Below are 20,755 nucleotides of genomic sequence, written 5' to 3'. Positions count from 1 at the left end.
CACTGGACACTATTATGCTGCAGAGTTTAATTGTAAATGTATTGTCTGCACTGTATGAGCAGTATATACTCTATATGTACTACATATAGAGTACACACTGCTCATACAGTGCAGACAATACATTTACAATTATACTCTGCTAACATGAATGGATTAAATGATCTATATGCAGCCCTGTACTAGGGATCATTTAACCCATTCATGTTAGCAGAGTATACCGTTAATTGTAAATGTATTGTTGCAGGCACTCTATATGTACAAGTACTATATACGACATATAACATGCACTGCAACAATACATTTACAATTATCCTCTGCTAATATGAATGGGTTAAATGATCCGTAGTACATGATATGTAGCCCTGTACTACGGATCATTTAACCCATTCATGTTAGCAGTGCAGAATTGTATATCTATATGCACTGTACATATACAGCACAAATGTCCCGTACATTGCAGCAATAGAGTTACAATGATCCCCTGCTAACATGAATGGGTTAAATGATCCATAGTACAACTACATGTTATGTACTATTAATCATGATTTACCCTATTCATGTTAGCAGGGCAGAATTGTGAGCGCCTCCCACAAGCTGAGCACCGAGACGCGATGCAGCGATCCTGCCCAGTGACTACTACAAGAAGCACCACGTGAGGCAACAGGGATCGGAGTGAAACTGAGTGAGGGAAGCTGGGACGGGGCTGGCTGTAAATCTATTGCTATAGTGTACTGGATGTGTGTAATGTATATGTAGTACATATATACAGCGCACACACCTCCACTACACTCCAGCAATAGAGTTGCAATTCTCCGCTGCTAAGATGAATAGGTGAAATCATGATCCATAGTACAGAACATGTAGTTGTACTATGGATCATTTAAAGTCACCTGTCCCTTTAAGAAAAAGTATCGGTAATTGGTATCGGCAAGTACATAAGGGGAAGTACTTGTACTTTGGCCTGAAAAGTAGCTTCGGGACATCCCTAATTCAAATACCTTTAACTATTTAAAAAAATTAACCTTATTTGTATAACACTCTGCTGTAGATCCTGAAATCATCTCTGTATTAGTGCTGACACTGTCCTTCCTTCTGGAGGGTGGCTACCGCTCCAGTCTCTCTCCCATGATGGACTACAACCTCAATACAAATTAGTGAACTAAATGCGAGATTGTAGTCCATCACAGGAGTGAGCATGGAGCGGTGGCTAGTTTACAACACACACAGGTACCATGGGAAACAAAAGTAGCCACCCTCCAGAAGGAAGGACAGTGCCTGCACCAATTCAGAGATAATTGGATATGAAGATAGATGGGTAGATAGATAGAGAGAGAGATAGAGAGATAATTAGATAAGGTACCTGAATACATTTTGAATGTTTAGAGGAGAAATATGGGATGACTTTTTTTTTTTTTTTTTCTCTCCATAGTTTTCTTTTGGGTCACAGGAGGACATGTACTGTGTCCTCCCGTGACCCAAAACTAGGCATATAGCATGCTATTGCCCCCTATATGCCGAGAGCGCCACAGCTGGGACGGATCCTGACAATACTGTCAAGGTCCACCCAGCTGGCTGATTAACAGCTGGCTCAGCCTCTCAGCTATGCCTGCCCCCCTCCCCGTACGTCCCTCCAGTCAGCGCTGGAGGAGTGGGGGGGTTGAGAATCCATGTAGGGAGCCTTGACTGACAGTCACCGCTTTCTGCAGGGAGATGATCAGGAAGTGAGCGGATTGGCGGTATGTTTTCGCTCACTTTCTAATTTAATAGAGCCGACGTGCAACAGTTTCAATGTCACTTGTCGGCTCTAACTATGGGGATGAGTGTAATTCACTCACCTGATAGTTCTCCTATTAAATACCTTACGTCCATGGCCGTTTGTGAACGGCCAGATGGACGTCTGCTCAGAGCGGGAGGGCGTCTTAAGACGTCCTGCCCCTCCCCCCTCTCGTGTCCGCGCTGAGCGCCGCACACGAGAGGGAAAACCGTCAGCATGTAAACAGCCAGCGATGGCTGTTTACATACAAGCGGTCAGGCGTCTCTAGAGACTCCCGATCGCTTGCAGGATCTGCGGGTGTGCGCCGCCCCACCCCTCCTGTTAGAGCGTCGGCACGGCGACGCTCTAACAGGAGATCAAAGGAATGATCATTACTTGATCATCGCTTTGATCTCTCTTCTTGTCCCCGAATGCAGGAAGGGATGTATATTACATCACTTCCTGCATTCAGTGTCACTCTCCGGTGCAGAACACCAGAGAGAAGCTGATGGAGCAGATCTGTGCTTCATCAGCTTCTGTGGGGGTCCCTAGGTGACATCAGAGGTCTTGAGACCCCTGATGTCTCCATAAAGAGGACCTGTTTGGTGAACTGGCTATTACATAGGGGATTCCTTAGTCCCCTATGTTATAGCAATAAAGTTAAGTCAAAAAAAAAAAAATTACAGCATTAAAAAAAATAAAGAAGCTAAAAAAAATAAAGAAGCTAAAAAAATAAAAAAAAATAACACAAACATTTTTTTAAAGTCCCCCGCCCCCCAGATACACGCGCAAACATGCGTCGGGTGCGCCTATGTACGAAACCGACGATTGCGCCCATTATGCAGCACATGTTGCATATCGCCGCGAACGTCGCAGTGAGAACAATAATTCTAGGGCCATCAATCACTGATGACACTAAACTGATGAGCGGTAAAAACGTTTAAAGCGTCGCCTATGGCCAATTTTGGCTGCGGTCGTTTTCTGCGATTTTGCGGGCACGCGCAATTTTAAAGGTTGACATGTTTAGTGTCTATTTACCCGACGTGACCCCGACTTTTATATTTTACCAAAAAATTGGGGTGAAAAAAAATGTTTCATAACATTTTATAGGGAAACATGTTTTTTTTTTCAAAATTTAGGGTACTTTTTTTGTTATATAGTAAAAAATAAAAACCCCAGTGGTGAATAAAAGCCACCAAAAGAAAGCTCTATCTGTCCCCAAAAAATGGTATGAAAATCGTTTCAGTAAAGCGTTGCATGACGGAATAAACATTAGTCAAAGTACCGCAGCGCTGAATACTGAAAAATGGCCTGGCCAGGAAGGGGGTGAAACACTATGGCCTTCAAGTGGTTAACTCCCGAGTTTAGTGTCGCTTTAAGCACATTTTCTGACTTCAGGGTACATTTTCAATCAGACCACAACATTTTTTTTTGGAAGAGTCAGTCATGATTGAGCTTTTGCCAGAAGCAAATATTTAAGTGTTCATTTGAAAGCAGCAGTATGCTCTTACATTATGGCACATAATGTGCTTTACAGATTTGCTAGCTGATCTGCTAGATTTCCATTTGCAGCTTTAAACATTGCAAAATACAGGCAGCTGTTTGAAGTAACACTGAAGTATAGCAGGGAGCAGGTAGCAATATATGCCCTGTATTTTAAATGGGGTCCCTTAGTCCTAATGTATGATTGTGCTGTTTTGACACATTGCTTACTTGGCTTTTAGAATTTGATAGACCCTGCTTTGTATTCTAGTTGTGAAAACCTCTCTTTTCAGCTTAAACCTATGACCTCTTCCTCACAGGGTTCAGCAGTATGGTGCCAGCAGAGATGGTGCTTTGGAAACACCAATGCATGAGAATCCTGAGTGGGAGAAAGCAAGGCAGGCTTTAGCGAGCATTAGCAAAGCCAGTGCCACCTCTGCAGCTAATAAAGGATCAAGTGACGGGCAAGCAAATGCTCAGGTAAGGTCCTAACATGGAAGCAAACATACATATATACAGTAGTTTGAAAAGAGAACATTGCAGTTGTAATTATGTTAACAGTAACTGGCATAATGTATATTTCATGATTGTTCTAATGGCCTTATTAAGTCTTTATATATTTTTTCCAGTTAACATATTTTAATATTTCCTTCGAGTGGGTGTGAAATTCTATTTTCTCAATAGAAAATTCATTCAGAATAAAATTCAAGGCTCAGTTTTGCTTAGAAGAAATGTCTCTTTCAGGTGTATACATACAAACATTATTGCAAATGTGCAACTCTCTCTTCTGCAGATATTGATGTTCGCTTTAATAGGTCTTTTCCAGCTGATTTCATTATCACCACTAAAGGCCAGATTACACCATAGCATTGCGCTAAAAGCATGGTACCTGTGCATTTGGTGCTCTCTAAGTGACTGTCGTCCGCCCATGTGAAAAAACGGACGGACGGCAGACTCACACGGACGGGTTGCCGTAATTAGACGGCTTTTTTTTTTTTCCTGCTCACGCGCACCCCCTAGCGCGCACGGGCAGAGAAAACCCGTCCATTCTTTACAGCCATTACCGGCTGTTTTACATACTAACGATTCGCGCCTATATAGCTGCCGATCGCTTGTATGTTGCTCGCGCCACCCCCCCTGGAGTGCCGCCGCCACGAGTGCCACCCCCTCACCTTCAATCCCGGGATTCGCTAGCCCATCTGCGGCCCGGGACCGGCTCGGGAGGGTGTCAGAAGGTAAGATGGTAGGGAGATCAGCATCTTCCTCCTTGATGACCTCCCTCTGTACTGTGAATGCGGAAGTGATGTGTAATACATCACTTCCGCATTCACCTGTCAGTCATCTGGCTGCTATAGCCAGAGAGAAGAAGCTGATGAAGCGGATCTCTGCTTTATCAGCTTCTTTTGGGGTCCCCAGGTGACAGGGGTCTTAGAGACCCCTAATGTCTAAAGAGGACCTGTCAGTGTGCTTGTGCTATTATATAGGGGGATAGTTATCCCCCTATGTGATGGCAATAACAATAAGTGTAAAAAAAAAAAGTCACATATAAAAACAGTAAAAAAAAAATTGTTAAGTCCACCACCCCCACGTTTACGCACATATAAATGTAAATACGCGTTTGATGCACCAGCGTGCGAAAACGACAATTGCTCTACACATGTTGCATATCGCCGCGAACGTCAGAGGGAGAGCAATCATTTTAGGGCCATGAATTACTGATAACACTAAACTGATGAGCGGTAAAAGCTTTTAAAGCATGGCCTATGGCCAATTTTGGGTATTGTACTTTTTGGAGGTTTCACGTGAGTGCAATTTTAAGGCTTGACATGTTTGGTGTCTTTTTACCCGACGTGACCCCGCCTTTTATATTTTACCCAAAAATTGGGTAAATATAAATGTTTTATAATTTAATATAGGGGAAACCAGTTTTTTGTTTGTTTTTTTTTTTACATTTTCGATAATTTTTCCTTACTATAGTAAAAAATAAAAACCCCAGTGGTGATTAAATACCACCAAAAGAAAGCTCTATCTGTCCCCCAAAAATGGTATAAAATTCATTTCAGTACAGCATTGCATGATTGAATAAATGTCAGTCAAAGTACATAGTTAGTCAGGTTGAAAAAAGACAAGTCCATCGAGTTCAACCTATAGAAAAAAAAGAAGAGCCTAAACAGAACACCATGTCCACAACTGCCCCCTGTTGATCCAGAGGAAGACAAAAAAACCCCTATAAAGCATGGTTCAATTTGCTCCAACAGGGGGGAAAAAATCCTTCCTGATCCCATAAGGCAATCGGATATTCCTTGGATCCACAATCTCTGATGCCTAATATACCTATAAGAACTCAATATCCAGTAATATTCTGTGCATTTAAGTATACATCCAGATGTTTTTAAAACAACTAACCGAGCTAGCTAGAACTAGCTCCTGGGGGAGTCTATTCCACATTTTCACAGTTCTTACTGTGAAGAATCCTTTCTGTATGCAAAGGTTAAACCTCTTTTCCTCCAGACGCAAAGAGTGCCCCCTTGTCCTTAACATGAATCATTTGGCACCAAGCTCACTATATGGACCATTTATGTATTTATATATGGTGATCATGCCCCCCACCACCTCTTCTCCAGAGAGAACAAATTCAGGTCAGCTAATCTTTCCTCATAGCTGATCTCCTCCATGCCTCTTATGAGTTTAGTCATGAGAGGCCCCTTTTTTATTTATAATAAGCTCTGCATTGTTTGAGATTACCAGATCCAGCAGAGCATCATTTCTAGTTGGGGCTTCTACAAACTGTACCTTCGCTGCACTTTCTCCAGTTCCACAACATCCTTTTTGTGAACTGGTGCCGAAAACTGAACTGCATATTCCAGATGAGGTCTTGCTAATGCTTTGTACAGGGGCGTGATTATGTCTCTATCTCTGGAGTCTATACCTCTTTTAATACAAGAAAGTATTTTGCTTGCTTTAGAAACTGCAGCTTGACATTGCATGCTATTATTCAGTCTATGATCTACCAGAACACCCAGATCTTTCTCCATCATTGACTCCCCCAAACATACTCCCCCTAGAGTGTATGAAGCATGCATGTTTTTAGTCCCCAAGTGCATAACTTAACATTTATCAACATTAAACCTCATTTACCAAATAGATGCCCAATCTTCTGTCTTTTGTGAATCCGTGCTGACTATCGCTTATGATATTATTTTCAAGCAAAAACAATTGCATGTGATCCTTGATCAAACTTTCAAGTATCTTCCCAACTATTGACATTAAACTTACAGGTCTGTAATTACTTGGTAAAGACTTTGATCCCTTTTTAAATATAGGCACCACATTGGCTTTGCACCAATCTATCGGTACCAAGCCAGTCATTAGAGAGTCCCTAAAAATTAAATACAATGGGGGGAATTTATCAAGCGAGTTGCTCCACTTTTCTGTAAGTGACACATTTTCCATGTTTATTTGCACCTTATTTATCAATGCAGTCTAGGCTTTGATGATGTAATTTTCATTAGACATGTTAAGGGGAATTTATCATAGCTATTGTGAGTGTTTGAACTTGCACGGAATATATTTGCACCACATTTATCAAGCTAGTGCAATGTTGTTGATAAATGAGGTTTAATAGACTCCAGGAAAGAAGACTCGTAACTCCAGGCAAAAAGCTTAACTGTCACATCTGGAAGAAGTGGTCTTGGGGGGACTTCTTAAGTTGTGAGTGTTTTCTTAAGTGATGCTCCAGTTTCAGACAGCCCAGAACAAGTGCAGATGAAAACACGTGCAAAAAAACATGCAACTGAAAAAGTAGTGCAGGCTCTGGTCAAAACAGGTGCAAAAAACATGCAGTTGAAAAAGTAGTGCAAGCTCTGAAAAAAACAGGGGCACATGTTAAAAGACAGATTTGCACATTAAAAAAAATGATTTAAGAGGCTAAAACTGTTGCAAGTGCTTTGATAAATTCCACCCAATGGCTTCGAAATTACACAGCTCAATTCCTTGAGGACACGTGGGTGTAAGCTGTCTGGTCCAGGTGCTTTGTTCACCTTAATTTTGTTCAACTGTTTCTGGACCATATCAATAGTCAACCATTGTGGTTCAGTAGAGGCTATGGTACTGCTATCCCCATTATGGACTTGAGTTGCATGGTGTTCCTTGGTGTGCACAGAGCTGAAGAAAGTATTTAATAGATTTGCCTTCTCTTTGTCCCCAGTTACCAAATCTGAGTTATCTTTTAAGGGGCCGACATGCTCAGACCTGTTTCTTTTACTGTGAGCAATTATGTTGCGCTTGGTAGTGAGCAATATTCTTTACTGTATCATCTTACTGTGTTTCTATCTCAATGGAAATGTTTGTTTATATTTAAGTGGAAAAATGAAAAATAAATAAATTGATAAAGAGGATGGACAAAATTCGTAAAATGGTGTAAAATATGTGTAATAAAGTTATTAAATTATTAAATTAATACATTATAAACTGTCTGTGTTTTGTTCAATATTTCGTCAGTAAAATATGTTTGGGCGCCGTTTACACCCACATGCGAATTTTATTCAACCCATTTCGTAAGTGTAATCATCCATATTTGGAATAAAGGACTTTCGTGACTACACTTAGATCTGCTTTCTCTCGTGTCAGGGCTGAAGTGTCTTATAGAGCCAGCGTTATTTATCTCTTGGAAATACAAAAACCTGCGCTTGTGGAAATTTAAAGAAAAAAAAACGGAATGGCTAGTAGCTGCTAAACTAAGGCGGCGAGCCCGAAAGGGTAAAACAATCAACAGTGTAGCGCTAAAAGCCTCACAGTATCAATCCAATTAGTGTTATACACACAAAGTAGAAACCATGTGTCAAATTCGATGCATATAAATGGAAATAATAAAACAATTACTTTCTGTGTGAGTGAAATTCTTTTTCAAAGGAAAACTGTGTCCATGAAAATCTAACCGTATTAACCCAATTAGTGTTAAACACACAAAAATAGAAACAATGTGTCCCATTCAATGTATATAAATAAATAAAATGCTGAAAAAATTACTTTTGTATGTGAGTGAAATACTTTTACAAAAAGCTAAGTGTGAAAATCTACACAACCAGTGACAAATATGTGTATCTGAAAATATATAACATCTCTGTAAGAGAAATCAAGTGCACAAATCCATGTGTATGATTATAGACCAGTGTACAACATATCATCACAAAAGATTATTACAACATAAAATGTCATAACGTGACTCCAAAAGAAAAAAGATTTTCAGAATTTTTTAATCTAAAAATCTGGTGTAGAATGAGTCCTGTGAATTCAAGCGATGGAGCAAGTCGTTCTGTTAATGTTCCAAACGGAGCCCAACGTGTAATAAGTGTCCAATCCAGTGATGTGGTGGTGAAACGAAAAATCCCACAATGATTAGGAAGTAGATGTGTTTAAATCTAATATCACCAATAAAGAATATAAAATAGATACAATTTGTCTCTTGTTCAAGTAGACCTGTTACCTACCTGCTGGAGTGCCCCTGCGGCCTCCCAATACGTGGGTCGAACAAAGAGAGAATTGAAGAAAAGGCTTGAACACATAAACAATATTAAGAAAGGCTACGATAAACGCAGCCTGTCAAAGCATTTAAAAAACTTTCATAATAAAGATCCCAGGAGATTGAAGGTTGTAGGAATTTACAGGATTGAAGGCCATTGGAGGGGATCTAATATGGTTAGAGAGCTCTCCAAAAATGAGTCCAAATGGATATATTAGACACACTGTCACCTAAAGGTCTAAATATTGTTTTTTGAGCAACAGTTAATAACTTGCCCTTTCTTCTCCCCCCTTCCCCTTTTCCCTTTGATTTTTATTTGGAGATAATTATGTGTATTAATTAGTAAGCATATGATGGTTGTCAATAATTGACAGAGTATTTCTACCACTTTTTATAACCTAATAGGTAAATTTTTGGGCTTTCTAAGTTTATAATCATTTGCTGTTTCTAAACTTAAGTCCCCATCGATATAGAAATAGATGTAACGGATTGAAATGTATGGAATAAAAAAAGTAATTGGATGTTATAGTTTTTATAAATTTACAGTTCATCATATATACATGTTAATTTTTATATAATTTATGCTTTTTTAATGTATTTATGGGTAAGCCCATCACACTGTGTGTGTGTGTAATATATGTGTGTGTGTGTGTGTGTGTGTATACACACACACACGCACACACGATGAAAGGATCCTGGTGTTGAGATCTGTCTCTGTCCGTTTGTAACAGCTGCCTTTTGCACATGTGTGGCAAATTAATGACCGTTAGAATATATAAGGAGACTGGAGGGTGACCTTTGCAGACCTGCCTATACCTTGAAAATGGCTATATGACGAAACGAGTTGGGGGCGGTCCTGCAATTACGTCACTCCTTCAGTCATAGCAGTCATTTTACTGACCGGCCGGTTTTCTATTCCTATTTTTTGGCTCTTTGTTTTTAGAAAATCTTTTTTAGCCGTGTTTCCTATTTAAATAAAGTTACTTCATTTTGCTACACTATGGGAGTATTCCTTTATTTTTCATGACGGCGAACGGGAGTCTGACATATAATTTTGGCAGACCTTGTGGACGCTAAGATGGAGGATAACACAGCGAACGGCTACCTTTTACTCCGGTGCTGCACACTGTATATATAATGTTGGGGGGTTTTACGTCATTTTCAGGCCTAAAATGTGGAATATAACATGGGTGCAAAAATGGAAAAAAGCGCCTCAGTCATGAAGGGGTTAAACATCTTTAGTCCGGTGAGTACATACCCTAGAGGGGATTTTTCGTTTCACCACCACATCACTGGATTGGACACTTATTACACTTTGGGCTTTGGTCTTCGTTTGGAACATTAACAGAACGATTTGCTCCATTGCTTGAATTCACAGGACTCATCCTACACCAGATTTTAGATTAAAAAAATTCTGAAAATCTTTTCTTTTGGATTCACAATGTCATGACATTTTATGTTGTAATAATTTTTTGTGATATGTTGTACACTGGTCTATAATCATACACATGGATTTGTGCACTTGATTTCCCTTACAGAGATGTTATATATTTTCAGATACACATTTGTCAATGGTTGTGTAGATTTTCACGCTTACGCGTTTTTTTTTGTAGGAGTATTTCACTCACATACAAAGTCATTGTTTCAGCATTTTATTTATTTATATACATTGAATGGGACACATTGTTTTTATTTTTTTTAAACACCATTTATTGCAATTGTATATTTTGTGAAACTGGTTACATGTATTAAAGAAATAAAGTGGCACGAAACTCCGGAGTTAAACCTTAAAAATGCATTCAAATACCTTAATAACAATGTATCTTTCTTGTGTATCACTCGGCTGTAGTTTAAATAGTTACATAGTCAGGTTGAAAAAAGTCCATCGAGTTCAACCTACAGAGACATGATCCTCAAATCACCTCCGAACTGGTGCCGACACTTCGGCGGGCTACGTTGTGATATGGGCGGGGCTGGGCATGCTGGGGCCGAGGGTGTGGAATGCCTCACCCGAAACCAAAGGTACCGCACGTCACTGATTTGTATTGAGATTGTAGTTCATCCCGGAGAGTGAGCTTGGAGCGGTGACTACTTCACAACACACAAATGGAGACCATGGGGAACAAAAGTAGCCCCCCCCCAGAAGGAAGGACAGTGTCAGCACCAATTCAGAGACGATCCGAGGACCACATCTCCACAGGTCAACTTCCAGAGCGGAGAAAGCAGTCACCGCTCCAAGCATTGTTTTCTATTTTTGTGTGTTTAACACTAATTGGGTTAATACGGTCAAATTTTCATGGACACACAGTTTACCTTTGAAAAAGAATTTCACTCACACAAAGTAATTGTTTTAGTATTTTCATTTATATGCGTCGAATTTGACACATGGTTATTTACCTCTTCCATGCTGCCACTGTCTAACTTCTGTGTCTGAAAGGCTTCTCACCTTCCTGTGTCATGCCACATGACAGGGAAAGGGAGGAGTCTCAGTATGCAGAAGTTAGAAACAGCCAGCAGCATTGTGGAGCGGTGTCTTATGGAGCGAAAAATACGGTAAGTTCCTACACTCCTCATGACAGGTGCACTTATCTGGAAAGCTTAAAGATGTTTTTTTTATTGTTGTTGTTTTTTTTCTTTTCTTTTTAGTATTCTGCACCACAAGGGGATGTAGCGATGCAGCAACAGTATTATCAGTGGTACTCCCAGTATAACTACCAGTATGCTTACAACTACTATTATCCAATGGTATGTATTTTTTAACGCTGTAAACCAATTTTTGCCTTTCATGAAATGTATGCAGTTTGCCTGTGGACACTTTTATATGGTCCATTTAACGCTTTGTCTTATTTGCTGCTGTGCATTACCGCATGTGTTAACATGCGTTGTTGTAACACTTGCATGTAGTAAGATATCACTATTCCTCCCCCACTTATTTTTCTATAGAAGGAGAAACTTGGCATCCTTGTTATGGAAATTAATATACGCTTCCTGCTCATAGAAATCCGCTGCGCTAAAAAGCACAGTCCTCAGCTCTCCTTGTATAATTTCATAGAGCGCCTCGGCTGTACAAAGTGAGGACCAGACACAAGCTGTTGTCACGTTGGATTCTCAGTATATGTCCTCCTGAATGGAGTGAGATCCGTTTTATTTATAGGGGTAACAGCAGGACGTCCTGGCTACAACAGCCACCACTTCCTCAATACATTTACATAACACAGAGTCAGCCAATGAGACACATGTATACATCTGAATAGACAATAGAAAAGGGGAGTGTATGCTCATGCATGTGAAGCACCGTGCACAGCTTCCAGCTGCCAGTTCATGTTTCACGTGCGCACTTGTTGGAATGGAAAACCATGTGCAATGGATTTCCCGCCAAAACACTTACACAAAGGAAGCAGCATGCTGACTGTGGACGCTACATCAACCAGACCCGCGCATATACTCCCGCCTTTGGCGTGAATTCTACCAGGCGTTGTTAAGTGAACAATGCCTAGCAGAATTATACTACGGTTCCTGTGAATGTGAGCTTATCTGCAGGGACAATGCCATATTTCCAGTGCGTTGATCAGACGCACCAAAAAGAGTGTATGTTCCTTTTTAAAAAGGCAGATATGTATCCAAAATCAAACTGTGTCCCTAAAACAAAAGCAAAGTGGTTTGAATACTGAATCAATAAAGCAAAACAGAGAATCAATGTTGACACATAGGGGGTGATTTACTAACCTAAACACATGCATGCACCAGGTGCGTGTGATTTTTACACAGCAAAACGTATTTATCAACCAAAAAGTCTCTAAAAGCATATTTCCACTAATGCCATATATGAAAAAATCATGCACATGATGCATATATAATGCTGCTTCACAGTTTAGACAAAAATGCTTAGCTCATGCATTCACATTCCTGCATTCATCAACGCAAGCAACACAATATAGAGCTAATTTACACAACATCACCTTGCAATTCAATGCTTGGCTTTGCACAACACACCTGCTGGGTGTGTACACACTACAAAGGTGTTTAGATTCCACCCATAGATCATACTGGGAGGGAACACTACAGAGGTGTATACATGTTCGTGATGTGTTTTATAAGTTTAGTAAATCAACCCCATAGACTCTATCTGTCGGGAGGTGACTCAGAGGGAGGACATGAGGTGGTGGGTCACATTGGTTGCTGGTTGGTTTGGAATCCTCTGCATCTGGTACATGGGTTGGTCTTCAGGGCGTCTCTTCTTGGTAACGAAAATGTACTAGTCTGCTCGGGCTTTGGTGACTCGTTCGATTAGACAACAGGAACATCTCACTTCGGCGTATAGAAGGAATAGAAACAAAAACACCATAAGTATATATACTCCTATTTCCTTTAGCCAGGATCCAATGGAAAACGAGATCCCCAAAACCTCCCAAAACTTTAAAAGGATTCCAACCCTCACTAGCTATAGCTCTAGCCCTGCCTTGCAGGGCGCTAACCTTATCCATATGGGCTTTGACCATGTCACTGGTGTCGGCTATCCAGGTACAACAGTCCTCCCCTAAATATTCACAGAAACCCCCCTTTGGACGCTAAAAGATAATCAAGTGCCATCTTTTCCTACAGTACCAGAGTCTTCATCTGTCGTCGTTCCTTGGTGATCTCCCACACTGTCTCATCCACTATGGACGAGAAATTGTTCAATTGCTTCATAAGTTCAATTCCCCATCCTTTCCAAGCAGGGAACCATGCCAAGGTCTGGTCGGGGTTGGAAAATAATTCCCTTCCAGCTCTCTCTGCCCTTCTTACCTTCTGCACCATCAGTTCCTCCCGAACGGCTGCAACGTAAGATGCAAGGACGAGCTTCACCAGGACGCATGAACCTCTGGCATTAGGGGCAATTCCCTCTATAAGCGTCTAACCCGCATAGGAAATAGTAACACCCGTCTTTCCAGCAGATGCAATCTGGTCTATTGATGTCATTAAACAGAAGGGGTTTCGTTAGTGAGATTGACTGTTATACCTTTCACACAAGTGGTGCATCCCACAAATCTACTTCCCTCATCAAAATTAAGGTTAAAGCATACCTGTGGACTGCCTAGTTGTCCTGATATTTGCATTATATTGACAAGTGTCTCTCCTTGTGGCCCCTGCTAGTTTACTGTATTTCCTCATGCCAATACGGACATCGCATATACCATGAACTGCTGCAATTGCCGGGCTGTAATGGCTCGTGGCGGTTTAGAGCATACCAAGCAATTGGACCTAATTGCCGGCTTAGCTAGTTGGAGGTGCATTTTAAACAATAGGTTGGGATGTTCTTTATCGTTCCCCTTGCTCAGATACACTAGACTACGAATATAAACAAAAATTATACTGCTCAGTCTTTGACGTAGTTGAGCAACTTCTTGCAGTGACTGGCGTGGACCCAGTTGTCTCGTCCTTCGAGCTTTAGAGAGGTTGACGTCGTCAGCTGCACCTGGAATTCTTCCAGATATCTTGGCTCAAGTCCCGTCTTTTGGATATTTTCTTTACCACGACCCAATCACATGGTTGAATAGAATGAACACCGGTTATTGAGTCAGGGTCCGGGACAGACTCCCAAACCCGTTGGACTTTTTGGAGCTCCCTTTGCAGAGACTGCACATACCCCGTCAGCTGGGAATGTAAAGAAGACAGCTGTTGAGGACAGTACAATCCCGTCGTCGTAGGACTCCTGAACGAAACCTTGTAGGGCGATAACCTGTGGGGCTGCCTGGGGGCATTCCTGATGGAATAAAGGGCTATAGCGAGACATTCAGGCCATGATTTTTGAGATCTTGTTTTTAATGATCCCATGAAGACGTTCAACCTTACCACTGCTCTGAGGATGATACGGAGTATGTAATCCCTGGTTGACGTGAGGAGCTTTACATACCTCCTGCAAAAATCTGACCGGTGATGTGAGAGCCACGATCCGACTCGATCGTTTCAGGCAGGCCCCAGTGGCACACTATCTCAGACAGGACCTTCCTTGCTGTGGTAGTGGCGTTGGTGCCTCGCCTCCGGCCAGACGGTTAACATATCCACACAGACCAAGACATGCTCGTACCGCCCACTCTTTGGCAACGTGATGTAGTCTATCTGAATTTGCTGAAAGGGATATTCCGGTTTAGTCGAATGCCGTTTCGGTGGTATTACAGTTCTACCAGGGTTGTGCAAAGCACAGATCTGTAAAGTTGGCTGCTGCGGTAGTGAACCCAGGGGCAATCCAGTGCTCTTCCTCCTGCGCACACATAACCATCTTTTGACTGATGCCCTGGATAATGAGCCCATCATTGAAAATAGTGATCTTGGCAAACACCATTTGTTGCCAAGACCCCAGATGTCATCTGGAGCCCCCAGAGCTGTCCACTTCCTCTTCTCCTGCACCTCTGCCTACCTCTGCAGTTTCTTAAACTCTTCCAGAGATACATCAGAAAGGATGGCCAGCATCAGGGTCTCTACGGAGGGGCTCAGAGCACCTTCCTTAGCAGCTCTATCTGCTAAGGCGTTCCCATCGGCCTCCAGGGTCCCATCAGTCCTGTGTGCCTTCACTTTCAGAATGGCTATTTTGTGTGGCAGGCTGAAGGCAACGAACAGCCTATCAATCAACTCCGCATGTCTCACCGGCTTCCCCGAATTACTCAAAAACCCTCTAGCTTTCCAGATTGGACCAAAGTCATGTGCTCTCCCAAAAGCATATCTAGAGTCTATATAGACGTTAATCCTCTGGTCCTTGTGGATCTCGCAAGCCCTTGCCTGTGCTGATATTTGTGAGCTCAGAGAGCCTTTCTCCACAACCTTTTCCATCAAAGAAAGGCAGTTGTGATGGTCCTCGACGTGATTCCCTACTAGGTTGGAAAATTGATCAGAAGTTGAGAGGTTAGGATGGTTAGTAAAAGTTTGAAAAGCGTTGTTTTCTGCACCACTATCCCCCCTTCTCTTCACCCTCATAAATAGGAAGAAGAGGAGCCGGTTTCAACATGGTGCCTCGTCTAGGTTAGTAGGTGTTCGGAGAAAAAGCCCCACATGTGGCAGAAGCAGACTGATGGAGAGCGTCTGCTTGAGGTGAAAGAGTGTTGGCAGTGTCAGAGGTTACACTCTCAGGTGGAGAGGTGGGAGAGATAGAAGTGGTAGCTGGAGAGAGCAGAGTAGAGTTAATTGCATTGGAGACCGCAGAAACATCAGAAGAGACTACAACAGATCCAGTATTGGTGGATCCAGCCTGCCTCAGCAGTGTTAGCCCAGAAAGAGCCTCTTCAGCTTCCAACATTGGATCCCCAATCGCGGCTATCCCCTCGGGCCAGGTGTACATAATGCGGTTCTTCCGGACTGAAACTGCCTTCTGTATACCCTGCCGGTTTACCAGTAGACTTCTGAAGCCACAGGTGAGCTACATCTAAAGTCCCTGATGTCTGCAGCCTGGGTCCAACTCGGTGATGAGTTTCTCCCACCTCCAGGCATCAAAAGTCCCCTCCAGAGGGATACCCCAAGCGATTCCCTTGGACCACCTTTGCCATTCTTTAAGGGGTTCCATGGCCTTCACCCCAAAACTAGACTTCATGTACTGTGCAGCCTTCTGACTGTGGGAAGCCTCGCTTTCCTTTCCTTGGATGGTCCATTGCCCACTTGGTGATTCGAATCGGCTTATCGTCTTAACCCTGCGTCCAGGAGACCCCCTGCACCAATTTAGGAAAGCACCTCCCGGTGACTTCTTTCACGGTGGATTGGCAGACTACAACCACTATACCTAGTCTAGTCCCCCCCCAACTAGAAACCCTAACCGAGGCGATGTATGTTTCTACCCCTCACAGTGTATGCATACACAAACGTGTTCCCGGCCTCCAACTGTTACACGGTGCGCCGCTCACAGCTGTACGACCCTACACTGCGTCGCTAGACAAACTGAACCGCACACTTAAATCCTCTTTCTCTACAGAAATATAGCCTTCTATTGTCTATGTACTAGTTGTACGATGCCTCAGTATAACACCTGAATCACTGTCACACAATGAAGAAACTCCTCATAAACTAACAATCTGGGCGTAAAGAAACAAAAATTGACTCTTCGCTGCGGAAAGCAACTCTAAACAATAAAGCGTGTTATTCTCGCTTGCGGAATCCGCCTATATAAAGTAAATATAAAAAAACGAGTTTTAAAAACAAAAAATTCCTTTTCTCCCGCAGACAAACAGCAATGCTGTACTATGCAAAATGCAGCTAATGCTATGAGGAACAAAACAATGGGGAAATGAATTGCGCTTTGAGAAACAAAAACGCCAAAACAATAAAATGAGAAAGCACCACTAAAAGTAGACTTAACCAGAAAAAAACCCTCACAGCTAAAGTTAGAGGAATGGCGTCTCCAAAATCAGAAAATAGAAAAAACTATTTAAACCAGTGAGTTAAGCATTAAACAAAACAGTTTCTCTATTCCCTGCATTTCACCCCTGAGATTGGAGCAATTTCCATTCTGGGATGATTTACAGGCTAACAGTATAAAAATCCTTCAAATGCGGTTTCTCCCGTATAAGCGCTAACAAAACCAAAATTCCGCCTCTACAAACCAAAAATCACCTCTTTAAAACAAAACGGACTTTAACACAGAATGTACAATGTCTCCACCGGAAACCTGCACAGAACGTGATATCTCCACTAAGTACCTGCAAATCACCACAAAACCAAAATGATTCCACCCGAAAAATAAATCCAATGTAAAACTGGACTAATTACACTGAACACTGAACTCCACCAAAAACAGAAAAATAAAAGTTACTCAAAAACAGAGAAAATTTACAAGACAAAATACTAGGGATGCACCAATATATCGGCACCGAAACATATCGGCCGAAAATTGCACTTTTGGCATAATGCAGACAGAGCCATGTTTCGGCCTACAAACCAACATTTAATACAAAAACAAACAAATTGCTTTCAATAGACACCAAAACTCAGTTAAAAATTAACCGGCTCCACCTGAAACTGAATTCCTTGTTAAAACCTGCAGTACCAAAATGAATACCACCAAAAAACGAGATTTAGTTCAAAAACTGCAAAAATAGTACTAAAAACTGCCCTTTAACCAGTTTACATCCGCGTTGTTAAACCCCCTTCCCATCCAGGCCATTTTTCAGTATTCAGCGCTGCGGTACTTTGACATTTATTCCGTCATGCAACGCTGTACTGAAATTAATTTTATACCCTTTTTTTGGGGACAGATAGAGCTTTCTTTTGGTGGTATTTATTCACCACTGGGGTTTTATTTTTTACTATATTAAGAAAAAATTACTGAAATTATCCCGCCAATGCTGCAGTGCCGTCCGTCCGTTTTTTTACAACGGGCGGACGGCAAGTGGTTAATACTAAAACCCAATAATTACACTTGAAATATAAAATTTACTTCGAAAAAAAATGGTGGCACAGCCACATGGCTCTCAGTGCAAAAAACAAAATGGTGGCACTGAGATCTAGTAAAAACGCAAAGGTTACACATATAAATGAGTTTTAGCGCATAGAAAACAAAAACTGCATCAATTTCACTCTAAACTGATTTCCAGCCCAAAAGCGAATAGATTTCCGCTTAGCGATGAATCTCAGCCTAATAATAGAATAACTCCGCTCAGTATAACACTATACCACAAAAACTTACCCAGACCGGAATTCTACAATTACACAAAGGAATCAGCATGCTGACTGTGGACGCTGCCTCAACCAGACCCGCGGATATACTCCCGCTATTGGCGCGAATTCTACCAGGCATTGTTCATTGAACAATGCCTAGCAGGATTATACTATGGTTCCTGTGAATGTGAGCTTATCTGCAGGGACAAAGCCATATTATTTCCAGTGCGTTGATCAGATGCGTGTGTTCCTTTTTAAAAAGGCAGATATGTATCCGAAATGATACCGTGAGCCTAAAACAAATGCATCCACGCCAAGTTAATAAATCCACGCATTGCGCAGGGGCCCTCGCCGGCGTCCATACACTCGCTAAGAGGACACTGCTCCGCAATGCACATCAATCTCCCCCGGCCAACAGCCCAGCTCATAGCACATGGACCATTCGCCAGCGGAGACTCCTGCGCACAGAGGCCGCGTCTCCACATCCATAGGAAGATATCCACTCCAATGGTTTACACTCAGTGCTGATTAATCCCGGCCATGCTCCATAGAGCATAGCCCAGAAATACTGACGGTGAGAGACATGATGACAATATTCACATGTACAATATACTAAAAACACGTCCTAATAAAATTTCCACAACATCCTGTTAGCATTCTAATGTAAACAAACAGATAGGGTTTTTAAGATGAATAAAACCCAGCTTAAGTCTCTTGTGATATTTGAGGTTATTACATTGCAGTACAAACATAGGGATCAGGGATTGATTGTTGATCGTGTTTACTGTAAATATTTTTAGTAGATTTGTAGCCTCCTTTTATCCAGTTTTTTTTTTTAAAGTAGGGGATGTTTAAAGAAGTATGGGCAACCTTTTTTTCCCCCTAGTCATCTTCCAGGGCAGCATCTGAGAGAAGGGATCCACCCACCTGAAACCTGGGTAAACGCTAGGGCTGCAACAACTAAAATGTATTTTATTGTTTATCCGATTAACCGATTAATCGAACGTAATAATCGGCTAAATAATCGTTAGCTGCAGCTCTAGTAAACGCAATTAGAATAAAAAGGGCTGTCCCTCCTAACCACCTCGGTACTTTGTGTTTCCTCTGGCCGAACAGGAGCATTGTAACGTTTGTTATTCTATTCCAGGCCTTCGTGCTAGATAGCAGGGGCCTCCTGAGGCATGCGGCTCGCAGGACAGTGGACCTGGAGGGCTTCATGCCCAGGACATTTACCCAAGACTGGTTTGCCCAGAGGTTTCCCTCCATAATTGAAGGAGATGGCAACTATCCTTGCTGGCGTAGTGACTCTAGTTGAATCCCCCGGAGTGTCCTGCTAGAGGAATTGAAGCATGACCCATTGGGCTCTGGCGGCAGCAGAGCTGGGTCCCGGCAGGACACTAATACTGTGCCATGCCGACAATCCACACCGGCAAGCAGGGGCGTGATTTCAAAAGGCAAAGTTGTGCACGCCGTCGGACTCTTCATCACAGGCTGCTTCTCCCATTCTGTGGGTTCAAGGCGCCAGCTCCAAGGTAGGCGGGTCTACAGTTGAAAAGTCCCCCCTACCTGTACCCTTCTTGCTCTGGGGGCCTGCTTCCGCGTGGCAAAGGGTACTTGGCTTGGTTTATGCACCTCTCAGTGGGTCTCTCTCCATACGCTTGGTCTCGGGTGGCAGGCTCTGAGCCCTTCCCTTTTTTTGGCATAAGTATAGGCTTCAGAGGATAAGCCCCTGCCAGCAGAAGCCAAAAGAGTATGGACACCGGCACTCCAAAGCAGATAGAATACGTCTATTTATTGATGTACATGCAAAAAAATTAGTATAGCACACTTAAGGTGCTCATACACTTTACAACCCTCGTAAGACTTTTGTCTTGCGAGGGTTGTAAAGTACTTAAAAAAACATACGATCTGCCCATCTTGGACAGGCAGATCGTACTTGCGATCATCGCAAGCCCGCCCCCCTGAGGGGCGGGCTTCCGATGACTGCAAACGGGCAGTGTGCGCGTGCACACACCTAAGGGGTGGGCTTGCGATGACATCAAACGGGCAGTGTTCGCGTGCGCACACCGGCCCGTTCGGCAGTTTTCGAACAAGCAGGCCACTAACTCGCAGAGAATCGTACGTTGGTTTTCCAGCCTGCTTGTTCGACTGAAGACGTGCGACTGTACAGTAGAAACGGTCGCACGCCTGACATAAACAGCACGATTATCGTACGATCGCACGGTTTCACCGCGATTCTCGAGAATCGTGCAGTGTATGGGCACCTTTTAGTGTGTGTATGTATGCACAACAATGTGTTTGTACATGCCCTATAACCAGATTGGGCTTGCCTAGTGTCTTTAGGTTCTCTTAAGCGAGACATCACTAGCTCCAGTAAAATA

The 20,755-nt window shown here is 42.4% G+C and overlaps 1 protein-coding gene across 2 annotated transcripts in view; it reads left to right on the top strand.

Annotated features, from left to right (window-relative positions):
* Positions 1-20,755, top strand: part of LENG8 (leukocyte receptor cluster member 8) — a 119,230-nt gene that overhangs the window by 13,171 nt on the left and 85,304 nt on the right. For both annotated transcript variants that reach the window (XM_018570860.1, XM_018570859.1), the window contains exons 3-4: positions 3,556-3,715; positions 11,403-11,501. In XM_018570860.1, the coding sequence (XP_018426362.1) occupies positions 3,556-3,715; positions 11,403-11,501 (259 nt within the window). The remainder of the gene's footprint in view (positions 1-3,555; positions 3,716-11,402; positions 11,502-20,755) is intronic.

This window comes from Nanorana parkeri, unplaced genomic scaffold, assembly GCF_000935625.1.
Source record: "Nanorana parkeri isolate BGI_ZX_2015 unplaced genomic scaffold, ASM93562v1 scaffold1613, whole genome shotgun sequence".
Lineage (NCBI taxonomy): Eukaryota > Metazoa > Chordata > Amphibia > Anura > Dicroglossidae > Nanorana > Nanorana parkeri.
The sequence above is the reverse complement of the archived record's forward strand: the minus strand, read 5'-3'. Positions and strand labels throughout refer to the sequence as shown.